Source organism: Falco cherrug, chromosome 1 (assembly GCF_023634085.1).
Source record: "Falco cherrug isolate bFalChe1 chromosome 1, bFalChe1.pri, whole genome shotgun sequence".
NCBI classification, from domain to species: Eukaryota; Metazoa; Chordata; class Aves; order Falconiformes; family Falconidae; genus Falco; species Falco cherrug.
The window spans coordinates 127,596,820-127,617,164 of NC_073697.1; the positions used below are offsets into that span (position 1 = coordinate 127,596,820).

General features: G+C 40.6%; 1 protein-coding gene across 2 annotated transcripts in view; it reads left to right on the forward strand.

Moving 5' to 3' along the window:
* ASPSCR1 (ASPSCR1 tether for SLC2A4, UBX domain containing) overlaps positions 1 to 19,118 on the forward strand; it is a 48,808-nt gene extending 29,690 nt beyond the window's left edge. Inside the window, exons 13-16 of one of the 2 annotated variants that reach the window (XM_055697751.1) lie at positions 15,282 to 15,333; positions 16,022 to 16,091; positions 16,417 to 16,607; positions 17,970 to 19,118. In XM_055697751.1, coding sequence (XP_055553726.1) covers positions 15,282 to 15,333; positions 16,022 to 16,091; positions 16,417 to 16,607; positions 17,970 to 17,983 — 327 coding nt within the window. In that variant the 3' untranslated portion in view covers positions 17,984 to 19,118. Of the gene's footprint in view, positions 1 to 9,997; positions 10,123 to 15,281; positions 15,334 to 16,021; positions 16,098 to 16,416; positions 16,608 to 17,969 lie in introns of those variants that run through there. The other variant, XR_008730033.1, reaches the window with a different exon arrangement.
* The last annotated feature ends 1,227 nt before the right edge of the window (positions 19,119 to 20,345 follow it).

Consider the following 20,345-nt stretch of genomic DNA (forward strand, 5'->3'; position numbering starts at 1 on the left):
TTAAGATGGGCACTTTTTTTTGTTTTAAGTACACCCTAGGTGCTGGAGACTCAAAATCTGCCTCTGTAATGAACCTTTGTCCTATTTTCCATTCATTTTCTATTGGATATTTTGTGACTTCTTTGAATTCCAGGTACTTACCTTTCTGACACTGCTTTCTTCCATTGTTTTCTGCCACTGTTGAAAAATACCCTGTCCGCTCATGTGCCTGTCTGTACCACCTTAAAATCTCCTGTGACCATTCTTTTCTTCTTTTTCAGTTAGGTTCTAAATCCTTTGCATACCATGCTATTTCCACAAAGAAAAGGAGGTTTCTCTGCCTTTTCAGTGGACTTGAATGCAGCACTCTTTTTGCTGACCTACATCTGCTTCCTATTGATCTGACCTCTGATGCTGTCCTGGTCTCCACTGTTAGCTTTGGTTTATCTTCTAAATAAAGTTCAAAATCCTTTGCTTACCTGTATTTGCCCCTTGTTGCCTACCCCCTGCCTGCCCCACAATACTGTTCTTCTATTTTATCTTTCTCATCATACATCTAATATTTCTCTTGATGTCTCCTGGGACATAAGTTGTTCAGTGAGACACCACAGAAATAAACAACATCTCCCTGTCTTTGAATCAGAAACTTTATGGCAGGAATTTTAATTTGGTGTGTTAAAGTCTTTGTTCTGTACCTGGCACCATTGCTTGTGCTTGTTACACATGTGGCAATTTCCCAGTTTCCTAGTTGTGACATTTACTGTGGAATTCATTCCTCACGGCAGCAACCTGAAACATAAAAATGTGTTAAATTAGTGCTCTGTAAAGACTTCGAGGTGCCTTACAGCCTGGTGTTTTAGACTCCTTCAGAAACCACAACTTGATGAAGAACCTGGTCAATTTTTGTGTTGAACATCTTCAATTTGTAGTGGCTTCCCTGAGATTGAAGTGCTTGCTGTGTCACAGAGCAAAGGTGCAAAGCCTTGACATCAGTATGAAACTGTGACTGTTCAGGATATGGTGCTCAAAAGCTGGGAATTCTCCTGCAAACTGGCTGTTCTAAGGAATCACTTTTCTCATTTCTCACTTCCTCTGTGTCAATACAAAATCACAACAACATCCAATTAAGATTAAGGGTGGCAATTCCATACCTGATTTAAGAATTCTTTTTTAAATGCATGTAATCAGTGTCATCTAATTAAACTGTAATTTGAAAGTGATTGTGAATTTGGGCATAAGTAAATAAAAATGGATTTTTTTTAAGGATAATCTTAAGTATACAGAATCACTACAATTATTTGCCAAATGTGGAAAGCAAGTAAAATCTCATGCTTGAAGTATTTTTAGGGATTGTAAAATGACATTATGAAGAGATTATTAATCACATTGCTTAACAGTTGCATGACTTGGCATTTTCTTCTTAACCAGTGTTCAGCGTAGGTAAATGTGGTGATGTGTGCAAAGAAAAAGAATTTGAACTTCATATGTATCTCAGTGAGCTCTTGGGTTGATTGTCACTGCTCTGAAGCAAAGTCTTAAGGTGATGAAATCATCAGCTCATTACTGAATTGTAGTCAAACCCCAAATGACCTCCTTTCCATCCCGCAAAGTTTTCAGAATGAAATGGGTAATGAAACAAAGAACATCACTGTGACATTTTATGAAACCAGGGTTTGCTCACATCTTGAATAATGTGTGCAGATCTGGTCTCTCACCTTAAAAAGGAACTGATAAAGGTGCAGAATAGGGTAATAAGGCTCATCAGAGATCTGGAATGGTTCCTGCATAAAGAAAGGCAAGTAGGCTAGGGCTTGTCAGCCTGCAAAAGGCATGACTGGAAAAGAAAGAACGTATCAAGGAAATGCTGGAAGGGGTTGATTTCTTAGTCTCTCCAGTACAAGACAGGGGCATCAAGTGAGGCAAGCAGGAACTAGAATAGATGGAAGTAGGTAGTTGTTCGTGCAACAGAAAACTGAAGTATGGAATTCCTTATCACAGGGTGCTATATACTGAAAGTATATACTGGTTCCAGAGAAATTTGGATGAGTTCAAGGAAAATATCTACTTGAGAGACTTTCTAAATTTACAGAAACCATGTCAGGAAGCTTTTGAACTGAAAATCATTGCTACCTCATAGTATTAGGGGAAAATATCACCTATAAGCAAAGAGCAAGGATGCTTTTTTCTGTGCATCTGCTCACTGTTAAAAACAGGATACTGGCTGGGCTGAATGGGCTTTTGGTCCACGTACAATTGTTCTCATGTCCTTGTGTCTTGCTGGAAGTGGACTGACCAGGCTAACTTGGCAGTGTACTGGACCCAACAACAATTCCTATGTGGACTCAACTACCCTATAGTTTGAATGATAATGGACTAATACACATGAAATGGTACACAAAATTTCATGTGTAGCAGAGGGTTTGAACTGGTGTATATGACTTGTTTCTTTGAATATCCTGGAATAATTAAGCCTTTGTGACTTTACTGCCTGTTACATGTTTAAGTTTTTGGGCTTTTTTCAGCTTTATGATTTCATTAGTAGAACTATTTTATATATAATTCTTCTAATCTTAAGGAGGAAAAAAAAAAAGAAAAAAAACAGACTGTATGAGCCTCAGAGTTCTGGAGAAAACAGCTGATAAGATCAGTGGAATTAGTTAGATTTTCCTCTGCTATGTGACATCCTGTGTAGCATTTCACATGTGTGGAAAAAAAGATGCGAAGTATGAGATGTGTTCTTCTATACTGTGCAAGTGGTGACACATATAGGCAATGGAAAATGAGTATGTGAAACAATAAGGGCACTGCAAACTCCTCCTAACCAGGTGTCTTGCAGAAGCTTTTTTTTTGTGTACTAATTTTTGTTCTTTCTTGAGACATTTCTGCTGAAAACCTTAAGGTAGATGTTCTTTTAAAGGAACTTAATCTGAGTAATTTAGACAGTGGGTGCATAGCTGCTGGTTACAGCTGAGTCAGCTGAAGAGACTGCTGCCTCAGTTGTTCTCACATCTGTCACCTGGGCTGCTATCTATTCCATTCTACATGGCTTGGATAAACAAAAACATTTTAAATAACGGGCATTTGCAGGCACAGGTGTCTTCACTGAAGTGGATTAGAGTTTCATAACATGCAAATTGAAGTGGTTGGTAATATCTTGTAATGGGTGGTAGTGATGGGCTGAAGAAAATAACCTTTCAGGGATGTAGTTTGAGCTGGAAGGGCAGCATCGTGAAAGTAAAGGTTTTGTTCACATATGTTGTGCACACTGTACAACAGTTTGCTGATGCAGTTATGCCAATGGACCCAAGCAAACTCTTTTTGGAGGAGACCTTGCTGAAGTTCATGGTGAGTTTATAAAGAACTCACTTTTGAGTTTTGTATTTTTTTCCCTTCTGCAGCTGAGTATATAAACTTTACAAAGTTTATACTTGTAGTATACTTGTAGCCTGTTCTCATAGCCCATCTATGGGGATAAGCTCAGATGGTTGGAAGTGTGTATGCAGCTATAGATATTTAACCTTACAGATTTTTTTGCTGTACATGTGGTGTGACATTCCCAAATGCTATTGTTTTCAAAAGTTTATTCCCAGAATTAAGGAAATCCATCCAATTCATCACAGCTGACTTGCAAAACTGAGTTGATGGTGAAAGAACCAAAGCATTTTTGTAATCCATTGTTTTTTGTTTTTTTTTAAATACGTATTTTTAATCAAATTATATTCAGGGAGTCTTTAGCCTTGGCTGCAGGGCCCTAGGGCACTGGAAATGAGTGCATGATTTTACCCAAATGCTTGAGGTTAACAACACTAATGAGGTGAGCAGAGTAGAGGTTTAGCAATAAGGGAAGACATGTGTCACTAGATTGGCAAGAAACAGCAGGGAAAATGCTTTGAGGAGCAAAGAGATTCAGGGTGAAGTGTAAGATGGAACAAGGCTGCAAGGTGCTGAGGTGACTTGGAAGGATAAAGCGGGGTGAAGAGAGAGAGCAGAAAGAAATGTGTGCCTGGACGAGGCTGTGTTTCACTGTCTGTTTAAAGTCTTAGATTTGTGGGGTAGTGGCTTCTGTGCTGCCAGGAATGTGTGCTGGGGGAAGGGCACACCAGCATGTGCATTGAAGCCTTTGATGCAGCTGGGTGTAAAATGGCTATTATGTAAAAAGAGCTTGCAGATTGCAAGAGCTCTGTTTAATGCCAGTGGCTGTGTAGCCTGGCGCCCTTCAGCCCTTTTAGGTCATGGTCTGTTTTGGCAGGAATGATTCTGTGTGTTTATAAACATTTTATTTGGATGAAGCATCAAACAGGAAAAAAACAATTCCTGCCGAGAACTTGTCATACCATTCTGATTACCCGTACTGCTTGTCCGAGACCACAGTGCTCTAACTTACTAGGATGGTGCCTTACCCCAGTTTAGGTCGGCTGATTCTGGGTGAAGCTTTGCTCCCCATTACCAGTGTAAATCCTTTTTCATCTTTAATTTTTGCCTTGAGTCAGTGAAGGCCCCATGCCATCGCGTCTCCTGCTTGGTGAGGCTTCGCCTTCTGCTGCTGCAGATCTGAGTGCTTGGCAGTGGCTGAAGGGGGCTTTCTTCTCCGGGAAGACATGGGTGCGGAAGCTGCCTTGGCTTTCGTGCCCCTGGCAACTGTGTTATTGTTGGATGCCCTTTTTGTAGGCGGCTGTTACTAATAGGGCTGCTTTGCCTGAGCCTCAGTACAAATGTCGCTGGCCCAGACCAGAGTAAGAGAGGTGGTATTTCTGATATCGGGACAGGACTTGCTCACCGCTTCTCACTTGCTCTCTAGCATCACCTTCCAAACTATGAAATCTTCCATCTGGGAATAAGCCCAGGTGGGTCAGTATCTGCGCTCACTGCTGAGCTGGGGGTGCATAGCTGGCTCTGGTGCGTGGTCCCACAGTGGCTGGGGTCAGGCTCTGTATGGGTGGGTTAGGTGAAGACTTTGCCCCTTTCAGGCATCATGTGGTCTGTGGAAGGGAATCCTTTTGTACCCTAGACAGAGTTGCCCTTCTGTTCCCATTATCTGGAAGGAAAGAGATGAAAAGACAGCTGCTTTGTAAAGAGAGGAGGCATATGGTTAAGGTATTTCATAAAACGTGTGGCTTTCGGGCTGGTGGAAGAGGAGTTTTTTTGCTAAGGTGACCTTCCACTACTCAGCATCTCCATAGTGTGAGAGCTTGTTCTGGAATAATGTTGTGTTTTGGTACATAGGATGCAAATGTGAATTAAGTGCAGTGGAGTGTGCAGTTCTTGTGGACATCGTAGGGAAAAGGGAGCATGGGTAAAATAATAGAGCAGCTAATTTCTCAAGCTTTTCTGAGGTTTGGTGGTTTTTTTGGGGGTGGTTTTAGGTGGTTTTGTTGGGTGGGTTTTTTTTTTTTTTTGGAGGACATGTGAAAGGTTGAGGAGGGAGGTTACCTTTATTAGTAGTACAGCTCTTCAAGGCTGTCAGGTTATATTATGTAACTACCAAAATTTACAGCTTTTGTGCCAGGTGCTCTGTGTCATTAGTATTAGCAATAGCCTGCTGGAATGCTTTGCACCTGAGTGGTTCCCTTGCAAAGATGCCTGCATGTAACCTGACACTTGATTTTAATGGGATATTTCTTAAATGACTAGAAGCCTGTGTTTCTCTTCAAAACAGGTCTTCTAAAACAGGTACCACCATGTTCTACACTGTTCTGGATTTTTCAACATTAACTTTCATATTATCAGGCTGTTCACTCTTTCATGCACATCTTACCTGAGCAGAAGATAACATAGAGGTAGACTGTAGGCACTTTGTAGAACGCCTCTGGAGTGTTGTGTTCATTATTCAGGAATAAAGTGACTTTCAGAGGAAGCAAAGGCAATCATAAGGAAGATTGAACTGAAATCTAATTATATCAGTGATAACTGTGAGTTATAATTGAAATTGTATGGGCCTTAGAATTCCTAACTTTCAAACATGAGATTTTTTTCCAATTACCCTGTTCTGTAAATGCTTTTCCGTTTTTTAATGTGTTTTGTACTCCTTTTGCTCTCAGGGGCTTTTCACATTTTTGTCCCCCAAATATGGTACTTAAACTCCTGAGAAACAGAAAATGAGAAATAGTTAAGAAAACTAAAGAGTAAAGGAGTAGAGGTTGCCTCATGGTTTCTGCATGGTGCAGTCCTGGTTTTCTAGGTTACCTCATAACTTCCGTAAATATGTGAGGCTGTCATGTCAAAACCTAAGTGGACTGTTGTTATTACTTTTAAGTAAGACTGTGGCAGAGAAGCATCCAATTATTTATTCCCTTCAGTTTATTCACGGGCTACTTAATTGCCTTCTGTTTTCTCCTTTTCTTTGAGAAATGCCCTGGTACATAAGGAGTTTTAGCAGCATCCTCCAAGGATATGGGAATTCTCTTGATGAACTTCAAAGGTATTTTCTAGAAACTTACAGTCTTTGCAGAGACTGTCAGAGGCAAAGCCTGTTTGAGGTCAGGCACAGTGCTCTGGATGTTGACCACTGCCAGCCTGGATCCTTTAGGAACTTATTGTCATGGAGACAGCACGATTTCTGATGGTATCACAACCCCACCCTCTGCTAGCATAGAGGGTAGAGTTGCTTCTCCTGTGATATGGTTGGGCGTTGGTTATTTGCGATTGCTTGTCCAATGTCAGACAGGAATCACAGAATTGTTCCTAGCTTTCCAGGTCTTAAGTTAGGAGAAGGCTATCCTCCACTCTGTAGGCTGCCTTGGTGCTGTCTATAAGAAAAAGTGGATAGTGTCTGAGGCAGTAATGTGAGCACATTTGAGCATTCAAATATTTATAAATGACTGAAACTTGTGCTGAAGCCAATAACAGGAGTCACTGCAGATGGTGGAGTACCATATTATCAACACTTGTGCTCTCCACCCTCTCAATCAATTCAAGCTGATAAGATTGGAACCACAGTCATTAAATTTGATTGCTTACAATGAAGGGAAAACCTTTACGTTGCAATCAAAAACAGGAAAAAAGACAAATATTGTCAACTTGCTTGCCAAGATACTTGGGCTGAAGGAACTGTCTGAAGTGAATTCTCTCAAAATATGTGTGTATTTACAGTATAGTGAGCACAGAGATTGGCAGCGATGTGGAGTTTTTGGAACCCATAAAGACTTCAAGGCATTGCTTTGATTTTTTTTTTGTTATTGCTGTTTTTGCTGGCTTGCTTATCCTCATGTCCCTTGAGGTGTTTTATAATGTTGTGCTCTCCAGAACTGATCAGCTGCAGGCTTCCCTGTTGTAGCACTTGGCTTTGGGTTCCTTGTAGCTCTAGTTGCTTGTTTGTGTTTTTCTAGGCTAGCTGAGCTGTTCAGAGTTGCTTCTTTGCTTCTTTCTCCTCCCAGAAACAGGCACTTGTTTAGTGCGTATCTGGGGTGTGTTAGTGGAAAAAAATTATTGATTGCTGAGTTAATGCTAGGAAAGAGTTAGCAGGAAGTAAGAATACCAGCCAGTGGAAAAGTCAAGGCAGCAAAGAGGGCAGAAGGCCATCATCTGTCTTCAGAGGAGCTAAAGGAATCCACAGGCTTCCACATAAATATTTAGATCTTCTAATTAGATCTTAGAGTGCACCGAGTGTTTCCTCTGGCGTATACTGTGGGGCAGAAATCCAGAGGAGCTGTTTGTTCCTTTCTTTGCCTTTGGTTCTGTTTCCATATCCTATTTGTTAATGCCAGTTTGGGCAATACATCTGGCACGCTTGTTCAGCAAAGGCAGCTACGAATTGAGCAGTGTGAAGCCTTCTCTGCTTTTGGCAAGAGTCTGAATGCAATTTCAGGAAAAACTACTTCATCAGAGTCAGTCCGTCGGAGGTATTTCCAGTGGCAAGCCTTGTGGTTATTCCACTCACTAGCAAAGAAAATTGTAATTAATAGTGAAATTCATCCAGCCCAGAGGATGGCATTCTCCTTTCCTGTATGAAGGCTTAGCCCTTTACTTAGCCATTCAGGATTTTTTCATTTGGCTAGACTTTGGTAGCAATCTTACCTCCTGTTTGTCTTGTGGGGTCTGTTAACTGTGCTTGCAGAGTCTGTCCATACTTGCTTCTCTTGCTGACTTCGAGTAAGGCTAGGTGCTTCAGATGAGCGCCTGCCTTGTGTGACTGGGTTTAGAGCGGAAATTCTGCCCAAAATGTTTTCTACTGTCAGTTTGGGAGGCCAGATCTTGCTGATCACAGCTCAGGGGCTCGGTGAATGATCTTTATACCTGGATTCCTTCATAAGTAGCTTGCTCAGAGTAGTGCTTTCAAATCTTATCTTTGCCTGATGAATTTTAAAGGCCCCCTGCTCTAGCTGGGTCAGACCTCCTCCGTATTGGCTGCAGAATATCCATCATCTTTGGCAGTTGCAGTCCACATTGAGCAGCTTTGTTCTCAGGTTATAAACACGAACCACTAAGTCAGTTTGCCCCTTTCACCATGACTGTAGTGTTTATTTCTGTTTCAGCGATGCTCTGCAGTGTTGCTGGAGAAGCTTTTGATCCACCAGCTTTCCGATTGAATTTTCCAAGAGCTAGTTTATGTGTTTGGGGTGTGTGTACTATGCAGTATTTCATGTTGGTAGCTTGTGTTTCTCCTTCCATGCGCGTGTTCCTTTGAAGTGCTTATTTTCTTATTCATCTTTTAACATCAAACTAACAGCAGACCTGTGGCACTCTAATCTTTTCAGATCATGTAACGGAAAGAATGCTTCTCAATCTGGCAGCTGCAAGTTCCCCTTAGACAGCAGTCTCTGTCTGGTCTGAAAGTGTCACTCTGTCAGTGAACAGAATAACTGCCTAGTAATAGTGTATGTATTTTGTAGTACTCTAGCATATTTTTGAATATGTATGTCTGGAGATACCTAGTGAAGGAGGACGTATTGAGACGTTGTTTGGGGAGGGTCCTGCCTGAAATCTTTTCTGTGCTCTAGAGAACAAGTTACTAAAACATGCAGTAAAACAAAGCAGAAATGTTTCTCTTGGTGTATCGCAGCTGGATTCACAGGGGAATGTTGTTCTAGTGTAGATATTTTTATCATGGAATGCAAGATGCAGTAGCCCCAGTATACCACTCTACAGCCAGGATGCCCTGCTGTTATAAACCACGCTCACCGCTATGGTGTCTGAGCAACTGCACTGTGCTTGTCTGAAATAAAACTTTCAGTTACTTAGTTGCATAGTTTCAGACTAGATGTGGCTTTGAGTAACAGGCTGGTCTTCAGATTTCAGAAATGGAAAGCATTCATTTAAACTTCAGCAACTGTAACTAAGTAAATTGATGAAGCTGTGTTACTTAGATCTTTTTAAAATCTGAGGAGCTGGTCATTTGCAGTGATGCTTCTTAAATGGGGAGGACAATAAGGAGGACATTGGCTTCCTCCACTTCTTGCCTCATCAGTGACTTTCTGATCCCTGCAGAAGAAAGCTGTCCTGTGATTAAGGCCTTGGATGGGACTCTGGAGACTTATATGCTTAGTTCTCGTTTCTGCTACTTGCCGTCCTGTGCGACTTTGAATAAGTTATTTAATCTCTTTAGGTCTCAGCTTTTCATCTGTACCACCCCACCCCCAAACCCCAAAACCTCATACTGTCTTACACTTTTATTTATATTGCGTGTTGCTGCTTATTACATACATTTAATTGCACAATGGGACACCATGTTCAATTGGATTTCTAGGTGCTATTGCAATAAAAATGATAATCTTAACTGTATCTCATAAATCTGCCATACAGAGTGTGATTTGAACATTATAATTTGATAGATTTATAGCATCTGTTTTCCTAGTCAGAATGGCATCATATCTTTGGCTGGAAATCAAAGGAGTAAGGAAGAGAAATGCTGGATATTTGAGTATAGTAACTAGTTGTTGACTCACTCATATTGTAGTAATTCTTCACATATAACTGAATGGAGTTTTTTGAATATTTGTTTCAAACAGCGTATGATTCTTTTGGTCAACCTGACAGGCTCAGTTTGAGTCTAAGAGGTTTCTAAATCTGGTTTGATTCACAGATACTCTTACAAGAATCCTGTACAGTGAGGTTAAGAACTGCAGAGTTCTTCTAGAGAGACTGATATATGCGTTGGAACAACCACAAATGAGGAAATACCAGCTGACTTGACAGTATAGTTTTCAGGTATTGGTCTGCCCAGTGTTTGATCCTTGCGTTCTTAGCAGTGTTAGAGAATACTAAAGGCTCCAACTTTGGGTTTGTATGTTTTCCTGGACTGTAGCTAATAAAGCTTTCTCATCTTTGTGCCAAGACATTCCTTGGCCAGTGGGATCATTCCACTGGCTTTTTTTAAAATGTGAAATTGGTGCTGATTTAAATACTTTTGTTACCAAAAAATCTCAGACAGTTTTATGTCCTGCCAGTGACTGGCCAGAGAATTCCTGGGGTGATGGGTGAGATGTAGCGAGCTGCTTTCTGTACTAAGCCCTCAGTAAGTACTGAAACTGGGATGGTACCTGAGAATTCTGCACAAAGGAAGCTAGACAAAGGGTTGTATGAATGAGCCAGTAGTCTGTTTGAATTGAAGAAAAAGGACTTACTAGATGTAAATTTGGCAAGATGGTACCCTGTGTTGGCTGACCCCAGGAAAGGGTAGGGATGCAGGGAAATGAGCCACGGGAGGGAGGCTGCATTCTGTATACTGGTGAGCTGCTGTCTAGTTCCTTTAAGTTTCTTTCAATGTAAAGATTTTTGAACTGAAACATTTGGACTGAAGTTTTGCCAGCAGTGGGAAATGGTTGTGGATGTGGATCCTGAAACTTGGAACTATGGTTATTTGTCAACCTGTGAGTAAATAGGGTAGATGTTTATATTGGGGCACATTCTGTCTGTGCGTTTGTGTGGTTGAGTGTGTCTGTCTAGCTCTTGCTCTGTTTCTCACTCTCTTTTTCTCTTTGTGCCTCTTGCAGGCCCTGCCATGAATTTTCTCTGACCCCTTGGGGCCATTCCCACATGAAGCTTTGATGTGTGTGCCCAGAGCTTGATTGACAAGGAAGTTTCAGTGGTGGCAGCAGGGAAACGAGAAAAGGGCAGGGCTTTGAACTAAAGGGCTTTGAGCTCTGAGATGCTATGCTTACTTATCTCCTTCAGAATGTTAATTATTTACCAAGATAATTGGTTGGGAGGGGAAAAAAAGAGAGGGGAGGTTATTAAAAAATTCCAACACTAACACACTACAAAAACCTCATTTTCCAACTTGCAGCTGGCATGAAAAGGATGTTGTGTGTAAAAGGGCTTGAGTGTAACTGTGTGTGTGTGTGGGGGGGGGGAGCTGAGCTATTTAAGGCACCCATTTCCAAAATAGAGGGATCCCTTCAGACGAATGCAGCGGAAACATCAAAGCTCTTGCAAGAGTTTTCTCTGGGGTTTCTAAACAGTGTCTGGTACTTTTTAATTAAAAAAGTTTATGGAGAGCTGTCTTTGTGATTGGAGCAGGCAACCTTAGGCCATGTTGATTGAGGAATGAAATGTTAAAAGACCTAATAAATAATGATTTCTGCTAAAATGTCAGTTCAAGGATGTGAAGATGCCTGGGTACTTTAGCAGGAGTTGAGACTTGGAGTAGACTGATGAATGTCTCATGCTCCAGCAGCCTAATATGATGTAGGCCGTACTGTATGTGAAAGGCTCCTACAGCCTTTGGATTAGTGTCAAAACATTTTTAATACCGCATACTCATTTTAAGTTTGTAGTCAGGAAGATAGGTGAAGCTGTTTCATTTTGCCTCCCGTTAATACGGTTTTATTGGTCTCTGTATTAGGTAGCAATCCACAGACAACTCTGTGAAGATCAGATTTCCTTTGAGTTCTAGTAATTGCTGGCTGGATCCGGTCCAAGGACAGTCATTACAGTATCCTGACTGTGCTGATGGTGGCAACAGAGGTTCAGGAAAACTCAGGAGCAGGCAGTCTGCCTTGCACAATTCCTAAGTATGCATTAATGATGATACAAAGAGGGGCAGTTGCTTGCATTTAGCTATTTATTTGTTTATTGGATTAAGGTGAGAAATTTAGTGTTACTGTTTTGCCAGGGTAAATGCAGACCATTAATCAACACTTTCTGTACAGTTTCTGGCTATGACAGTACTTACTACTTTTACACTATGATGATTTGGTTTCTTTACCAGTCTCTTAGTATAAGGCCTTCCAAAAGCTTAAAATAATTGTTTCGACTAGTTTTTCTTTATGTATATTATACTGATGGTATTCCAGTAATAAGTATGATACTTTTCTTTCAGAATCCTTACTGATACAGCTGGTTACACGATATTATATTAATCTTCTACATATCACCTTCAAACCCTTTTAAAAATACAAGCCCGTGCTTGCTGCAGTGTCTCTTTTTAGCATGAAGCTTTCAATCTCTTACTCTGCAGTCCCTTGAGAACACTTGGATGTACCATCTGGACATGGTGATGTAGTGCTTGTTAAGGTATTGCTTAGTTCCAGCACCAGTTTTTCTGGTGCTTTAATTTCTTTGAGGGTGTGGTGTCATGCTGTAATTGCTGTAAGTGGCAGAGCAAGCTCTGTAGGTAGGTACCCTCCTCGCTCACCTGCAGTTGCTTTTGTGATTCCTCAGTTGAACCAGTGGGACTGTGAGTCCAAAGAAACCTGATCTCCCTGGCCCTGCGCAGAGCAGAGGGATTTGGACTAGGCAATCTTCAGGTGTTATTTCCACCCCCAGCTGGTCAGTGATTCAGTGGTGGCAATGACTGACATGGCTCGGTATTTCTGTCCTTTTAGCTGCTTAGGGTCTTACCCGCGTTGTGGTTTGTTACAGATCGAGAACAGTTGCCCTTCTCCAAGTCTCCCTGATGTTAAAACTGATCCAAAGAAGTCATTGAAATTCTCTCCTTTAATTGGATTCCTTGATCTTAATAATGGGTTGCCCAATTAATTATTTTAGGGACTTCCTTTATCTGAACTTCTTATTGTAACTTTTGTTGGTTTAATCCTTGAATTGTATTTTAGATCTCTGAGTTTCCTTCTCTAAACCCTTCATTCCTTATTATTGACCTTAGAAATATTAACTACCGAAGTTGAAAGATCTTTGTTATTTTTTTAATTCTGGGTAAATGTCAACATTTGCTAGTTTGCTTTAATGCTTGCTTTCCTGCTTGCTTTTTTTACTTAGGGCTGCATGGCATTTCTAAGACTCCATTTTCCCAAGTAATGTTTATTCAGCATCTAAGGATTCAATAGCTAAGGATTTTACTTCAATTTCCTCTGACAGCCAGGTCTCTAATTGGCATGCTTAAACTCTTTCTTTCTACAATACAGCTGTTTTATGTCTGTGTTAATTGTTCATGAATCTTCATTTCTTATGGTGTTGAATTTTATTACATTGTGATCATTGTTTCTTACTGGCTTGAATCTGATCCTGTATATTATTTAGGGCTAGTTGAACATAATTTCTTTTATGTTTAGAATTATTCATGATTTGAGCTACTGACAAATTACTTCTCCACAGTATAATGTCATTTAATGTGGTAGTATGTTGAACATAATTCATATTTGTATTGTCTTTTATTCAGTATATATTTATGCAGAGGTAGTTGAATAAAGCTATTTAGCCATGACATAAGAGACTTGAGTGTAAAGCAATGAAGCTTTGGGTTGTGTTGAGTATTTAGGCATAATTAAAAGCATAACACAAAGCTTCATCATTTTGATTTGTTGCTATTTGTTATCAGAGAATAACAAGTGAACTGCAACAAGCCAGCCACTATCTGGTGCATTACATTTGAATAACTTGAGAGACATCAGTTGCCATCTCATTCTTCCTGTGTGATGGATATACACCTTAGAATGGGGGAAACTGAAGTGTAAAGCAATGTGGTAAATGTACAAACAGGTTGAAAGAGGAACCAGGCCTGCTGATTAGGACTGTAGACATTGCCCCTTTTCCTTCCTTTTCTTTTTTTATTTTTTCCCTGGTTTTTTGTTTGTTTTTTTTCTCCCCTGCATCCCCCTGCAGAGTCTGTCTTCTCTCTGGAGTGATAGTTAATGGTGCAGTGGCAAAAGCTGACTCTGGCTTTATTGCACTTCTGAGTTGCAGAAGGAAGAATTTGTTCTCTTAGGTTGAGCTAATGGGAACTCTGTTTAATGGGGCTTTTTTTGTGTATGTGTTTGGCCAGAAATTGCTGCTTGTTGTTGAGTGCTGAAGAGGTAGGCAAAGAGATAAGGCTGAAGGTAGTGCGGTGCATGCCTTTCTGGGGCTATTCCCAATGAGACAGGCAGCGTCTCCCATCTCTCCATTGATGTGGTCAGCCAAGGCACTGTGGCACTATCCTTTTATCATAGGTCTTTCTGTATGGAGGTAGTACTTACAAGATCACAGACTCAATTCACATACTTTTAACTTACTTTCACTCGATTCAGTGCTTCATGTCCTGGGAGGGGGGGCGGCGGTTTTAAGGTGTGCCATACAGTGTAATTAAAGCACATGCTAAATTATGATTTGGCTGGCTGACATCTCAAATAATAGTCTGAGGAATTGCTGAAAAACATAGATCACTTAGGCTGGTGTTTGGCTGCTATTAATTCTGGCCACACTGTTCATTATTTTTATTTGGTTTGGAGGTAGATATATAAATACAAAATAATAATTAATAACATTTACAGATGAAATAAATATCATCAGACTGACAAATGCAGACATGAAAAAGGCAGTCCTACAGTTAGCTAGGTCACATAATGAGCTAAATGGATGAAAAAAAAGTTTGAATATGGTAATTATTCTGACAAGTAGGAACTAGGAATTCAGGCTGGACTTATAAAAAGATAGACTGCATCTTAGAAAGGTCTTAAAATTAGACTAATTCCAACTAGAGACAGGGTGTAAATGTAATAGAGTAATCTAGACTAGATTTCTGAGGATGTAGCTAGGTTTTCCTTCTCTTGCTATCAGCCACTCGGGTCTTGGAAGATTCTTAATCGTACTTACGTTATCTGCTCAGCAGTGGAGAATGTGGGTGAAATATAATGGCCTGAGATACGGGGACAGAGGAAAACAAATGACAGGTCATCAGCTCAATGAGCACTTGCTGTACAGGTCTCGTCATCTGTATGTAATTGAATAGATCATAGAATTTTGCTTCCTGTCTTATTCCAGGTGCCCTGTGCTCTATACAACTTTAGCTTTTTCTGAATTATAGGTGGTTCGGTGACCTCAGCTTGAACTCTGTGAATTTGTACGTAGCTGTCTAACCTGTCTCTGATGTTCACAGTGAACTGTGAAAGCATCTACAATCAGTGATCCCTTCTTTTCCTCTTTTGCTGCAGGCTAATCTGTTTCCAACTGCTGTAATTCATTTTGGATCTGAGGAGAGCAGGGGTGAGTGAATTTATTCTCTTCTTCAGCTGACTGTATAGCTCCTATAGTACACCCAAAACAATTCTGTTCCTAAGTTCAGAGTTCCTCCGACAAAAGATGTGGTCCTCAAGAAGTGGTGAATGTTCCCGTTCTGAATGGCTGAAGCTCTTCAGAGCTAGCTGGGTCAGTTAGCTTGAGCACAAATGCAAACATAGCACCTTTCTTCTGAGACTTGTTAGGCTATGGAGTAGGCGTCTATTATGGGGACAAGAATGATAGAATAACAACTCTGTAGAAGGAAATTCTGTTGTTCAAAATGTTAACTAGACAAATGACTATGAAACACTATGAAACAGACCTCCTCTTGTAGTGGACTGGCTGGAGATGGGACAACAGATCTGAATCTCTGATTCTTTGACACTTCTAAGATATGCTTAGAATCTCTGTTTCTCCCGTGCTCTGGCTTCACAGAAAGTTTCTGAGATGCAGTGCGCACTGAAAGAAAAAGTCAAGATCTTGAGGTCTGAATGATGAAATAGGGCACCTTGAGTTGTGAAAGAAACTGTCATAGTTTAAAAGTGTCCTGTCTCAGCTGGGGGAAGGTGGTGGAGATTTACTATAGTATTTGCTGAGCCGAAAGCTACATGATTCTGTGGTGAGTGATGTGTCTCTGTTACCAAACAAGTGTTTGGGTTTAATTTTTAAACAGATTGTTACCTGAAATCGGACCTGCTGAGCTCTGCAGTTTCCCCTTCCGCAGCTGATTTATTAGTAGCCAGGTACGCTGGGACTGAATAGAGTTGCAAATGGGTGAGTGTTTCAGGGATGGGAAGCATGAAACGAGCCCGTCTTGCTACAACGAAACATGCTCTGAAGATACAAGGACTTCTCCTGAAACAGTCATACTGTCATATTTAACTTCATAGCTTTGCGAGTTCTTTGCAAAGTAGGATTTCGGTGACTAAATCAAGTGAATCGTAGGGCTTTGATAATGAAAACGAAGAGCCTTTTCAATCTGACTTTAAAAGTTTAAGCGGTGGTGGTACTATTATGGCTATTATGAAAAAATCAAGCTTATTTCTACTTGCTTATTTTCTTCCTCAGATGTCTGTCCAAATCGTTAGTTCCTTCTGCCTCGTCATCTTTAGAATCAGCAATTCCATCCAAATCTGAACCAAAAGTGGGAAGTGACAGGAAGACCAGTGAGCAGCCAGAACCAGCAAGTGTGCATGAAGCTTCTTCACAGGTGTTGAGAAGGGCCCCTGGGAAAATACCCAAATGGCTGAAGCTGTCAGGTATCATAAAAACAGAGGAGAGCTCTTCTCATATTGAACTCCCCAGAAAGGCAGGCTTCTCTGTGCCAAATGTGTTGGATGCTGACAATATTCTTGAAGATGTCAACGTAAAGTTTGGAGGACATTGGGTTTGATGCTTGTCAATCACAAAACAGTTTGTGACTTAAACCTCAGCTCTCACTGGAGAAGTATCTGAATGCAGGATCTGGACATCATTGAGTCTGATGTCTAATCCATGTGCTTGCAGCAGTCTTAACTGTGTCATGGGTTTCACATGCTGCATTCTTAACTCTGCTGCTGTAGTTCCAATACTAATAGGCTTGATACTCTACTTACCAAGGGCCCATGTCATCTGTTAAATCTCTTGTTATTTTCCCTTTGCTGGTATAGTCTTAGTGCTTTGCTTTCTCTTGATTATTTTTTTTTTTTCTTTAGTCGATCTTTCTGATTTTGACCTTTGCTGCAAACCAGTAGTGGTCTTCCATAGTTAAGACTGCAACAAGTTTCCATTATGAATTTTTTCTTGGTTACCCATGACTGGAAAACTGCAACCTTATTTTTAGTCTCAGAACCAATAGCTTATGTGTGGTTTTATATGAGAATTCATACAAAATTCAAAGTAACTAGATAAAGATTCAGGAATTAAACAATTGGCAATATTAATTTTTTGATGCAGTGCAGAGGAGGGAAAAAACAAACAGAAAAAGAAACCAACCCCACATCCCATGTCGAGTCAACCCCCTTAATGGCAATAAAACTAGGAAGAATTATGTGGAATTCCCTGGCTAATAATGCCAAATGTTAACTTCCTGAATGAGAATTTTAGTATTTGATTGTGGAAGGTACTGTAGGGCCATCAGCTCCAGCAAGCATAGCATAAGGTATGAAATGATCGCTGGAAGGCTGTGACCAGTAGGTTGGTGTGTTTCCCTGCTGTGGCCGGTCTGGTTTAGAACTGGTATCAGGATACTGATGCAGATCATGCAGGAAACAGTATCTTTACTGTTTCCCGTTTCCAGTATGCTCAAAGCATTTCACTTATGCGTAGAACTTTCTTTCCCAAGTAAAGATTATGTGGATAAAGTATGAAATAACTCTCAGCTACCTGTGCAGGTTACCTGTTAATAGGTGGTATGGAAGGTTAATAACATGCTCTAACATGCATGTTAATAACATGTAGGATGAAATTCCCCACTCCAAAATTCATTATTCCATTTCTCTAAGAAGTGCTCCTATGCGCTACCCAACTGTTGCCTGAGCACAGGTGTATAGAACCCTCAGCAACCAGATCATGTTATTGAGAAACAATACAGTGCAAATTACATGGTTAAGTGTTTTAATGCTCTTATGTTTGTTTTGTAGGTGGAAAGAGATGAAACATTCTGGGCTGCTGGAGCAGTGAGCAGTCAGCTGTGCCCCTTTTCTGATGAACCTACTTAGAATACGTAAGAAATTGTTGGTGGTGCTGGAGAGATCTAATCTGTATGAACATCAGTTATAAATAGAAAATTGCTATTTCAGATGCCAGTTGCGCCTTTTGGAGGAGTGGAAGTCCTATTTGTGGTCTTTGTGACTACAGAAGCAAGGTTAGAGGTTAAATTTAAGGTTTGTTGCATGCAAATAATATGACCAGAGAATTAAGGGGGAAAAAATTCCTATATTCTTTCTATGAAGGACTTTGTTTCTATCCATATTTTTAAATTCGAATCTTCCCAGTTTTACTTTCAGACATAACTTGAGTCTGGCTGCTTGAATTCTAGCAGAAAGATACAATCCAATAGGTAAAACTGAATAGTTAAGTGCTGTCTAGAGCAAGACTTCTCTCTGCTTATTGCTGGCTGGGGTTAGTGCTACTGATAATTCTGAGCATAGGTGGCTGGAAGGTGAGTGAAGAGGAAGTGCTTAAGTCACTTAAAACAGTTCAAATAGGCTTTTCCTGTGAACCTCTTCGTCTGCTGCACTTGTATTGTTTTCAATCACCAGAATCTTGTTAACGAAGAGCACAGGTATCTGTTAATGGAATGCATGTGGAGTTTGTTTCTGCCCCAAGCTCTGTGTTTTGTTTTCACTACATGTAATTAACATCAGTAATTACAGTTACAGCAAGGGAAAAAAAACAACCAGTAAAAGGGTCTTTTCATGTGACCTTCCATCTATGGACTTCTATGGTCTGAATGTTTCAACAGTGGAGCAGCTGTTCTCTGCACTGCAATTAGCGTACAGAGGGAAGCCCTAGTCCAGATCTTCGCCTCCTGCAGATGTTGTATGGGGATGAATATTGTTGGTTAGAATTGTGCTTTTACTGGAGATGAACTCTATAGTGCCACAGTAGCCATGGTGCTGTATTTTATTTGAAGTCTTCTCCATGGATCAGTGATTCACATTGGACAGCTGGGGTTCCATGTTACGGTAATAACATGTTTTCCATTTTCCCTGTATATACAACTGTTGCCTGAACTACATGTGCATCTGCACAGTTTGTAGATGTAATAAAGCAGAGTGGCCATAGGAGGCCTTTTTGTCGGTCTCTTTGATATGTTTCTTCCCCCAGTACTCAGTTTCTCTGTCAGTTCACAGGAACCTGCTCCCTTTTCAATGGGCCTGTCATGCCTCATTCCCTTCCTCCCATTTTTTTTTCAACAAAGTAAAATGGAGCTTTGTACCATCTGAATGAACTTCAAAGTGGCTAGAAAGGGCACCCAGGGTTCCTGGCACTTGTCATTGTCTCCCAGCCTGGCCAACATTTCCCTTCAGGTCTAATTACTTCCAAATGCTCCCAGATGCTTTGAAGAAACTCAGAGGGAGGGGGAGGCATGAAAGAAAGGTGGAAGAGGAAAAAGGAGACTCAGAGTAGAGGGAGCAGAATGCTTTAGCAAAACTGTTGATGGATTTCTTATATGACACCCAAACATAAACAGGGAATGTGTGCGGCTGCTGCCAGTGAAGAATGCAGAAGCACTATGTACAGCTGCTGCTCTAAATCCTTACTGTGGAAAGCAAGCCCTTCCAGCACTTGACAGGCTATAAAAGACATGCTACAGCAAAACAAAACATATTAAAAATAATGTTTAAAGTTTATTACTTCAGTGGATGAAGTGTGGGGTGAGCCTATGCTCCATAGGACTATCTGTATCTTGGTTTGAGTGCTATTCCAGGCTTATTAATTTCACAGAATTTATGCAGGATATATCAGGGGGCAGCTTATAGCCATGGTTAATGATAGGTGATGATATGCTTGTGCTAGTGTTGTTGATTTGCAGTGTTACAATAAACAGAAGCAGTCTGGTTGGTAGGAAGTTGTAATGTGCTTTCAGATGTACTAGGTTTTTTTTTGTTGTTTTTTTTTTTTTAAGAGCACAGGCAACATCAAATAGACATCAAATAGTAGTGATTTTTTTAGCTACTTTGATTCCACCAGTTTTGACCATAACTATTGTCTGCAAGTACCTGATATGGGAAAACAGAAGGAAAAGGTTAGGGACACAAGCAGCAGCATTATTACTGGGGTAGTTTCATGGTTTAAGTACAGGGCTGAGGATTAGGAGACTTCTGTTGCTAACAATGTGCACTATCTCAGTGAGTTCTGCTCGTGCTTGTCCCTTGTGTAATTCAGCTATGCATCAAACCCGATTTAATCTACTTCTCTTTCAAGAGAATGAAAATTTGGTACCTTCAGTAGCTAGACTAGAGGTCTTATTCCCCTTTCCCTCTGCAAAGAAAAGTTAGTTTTAGCTGCTG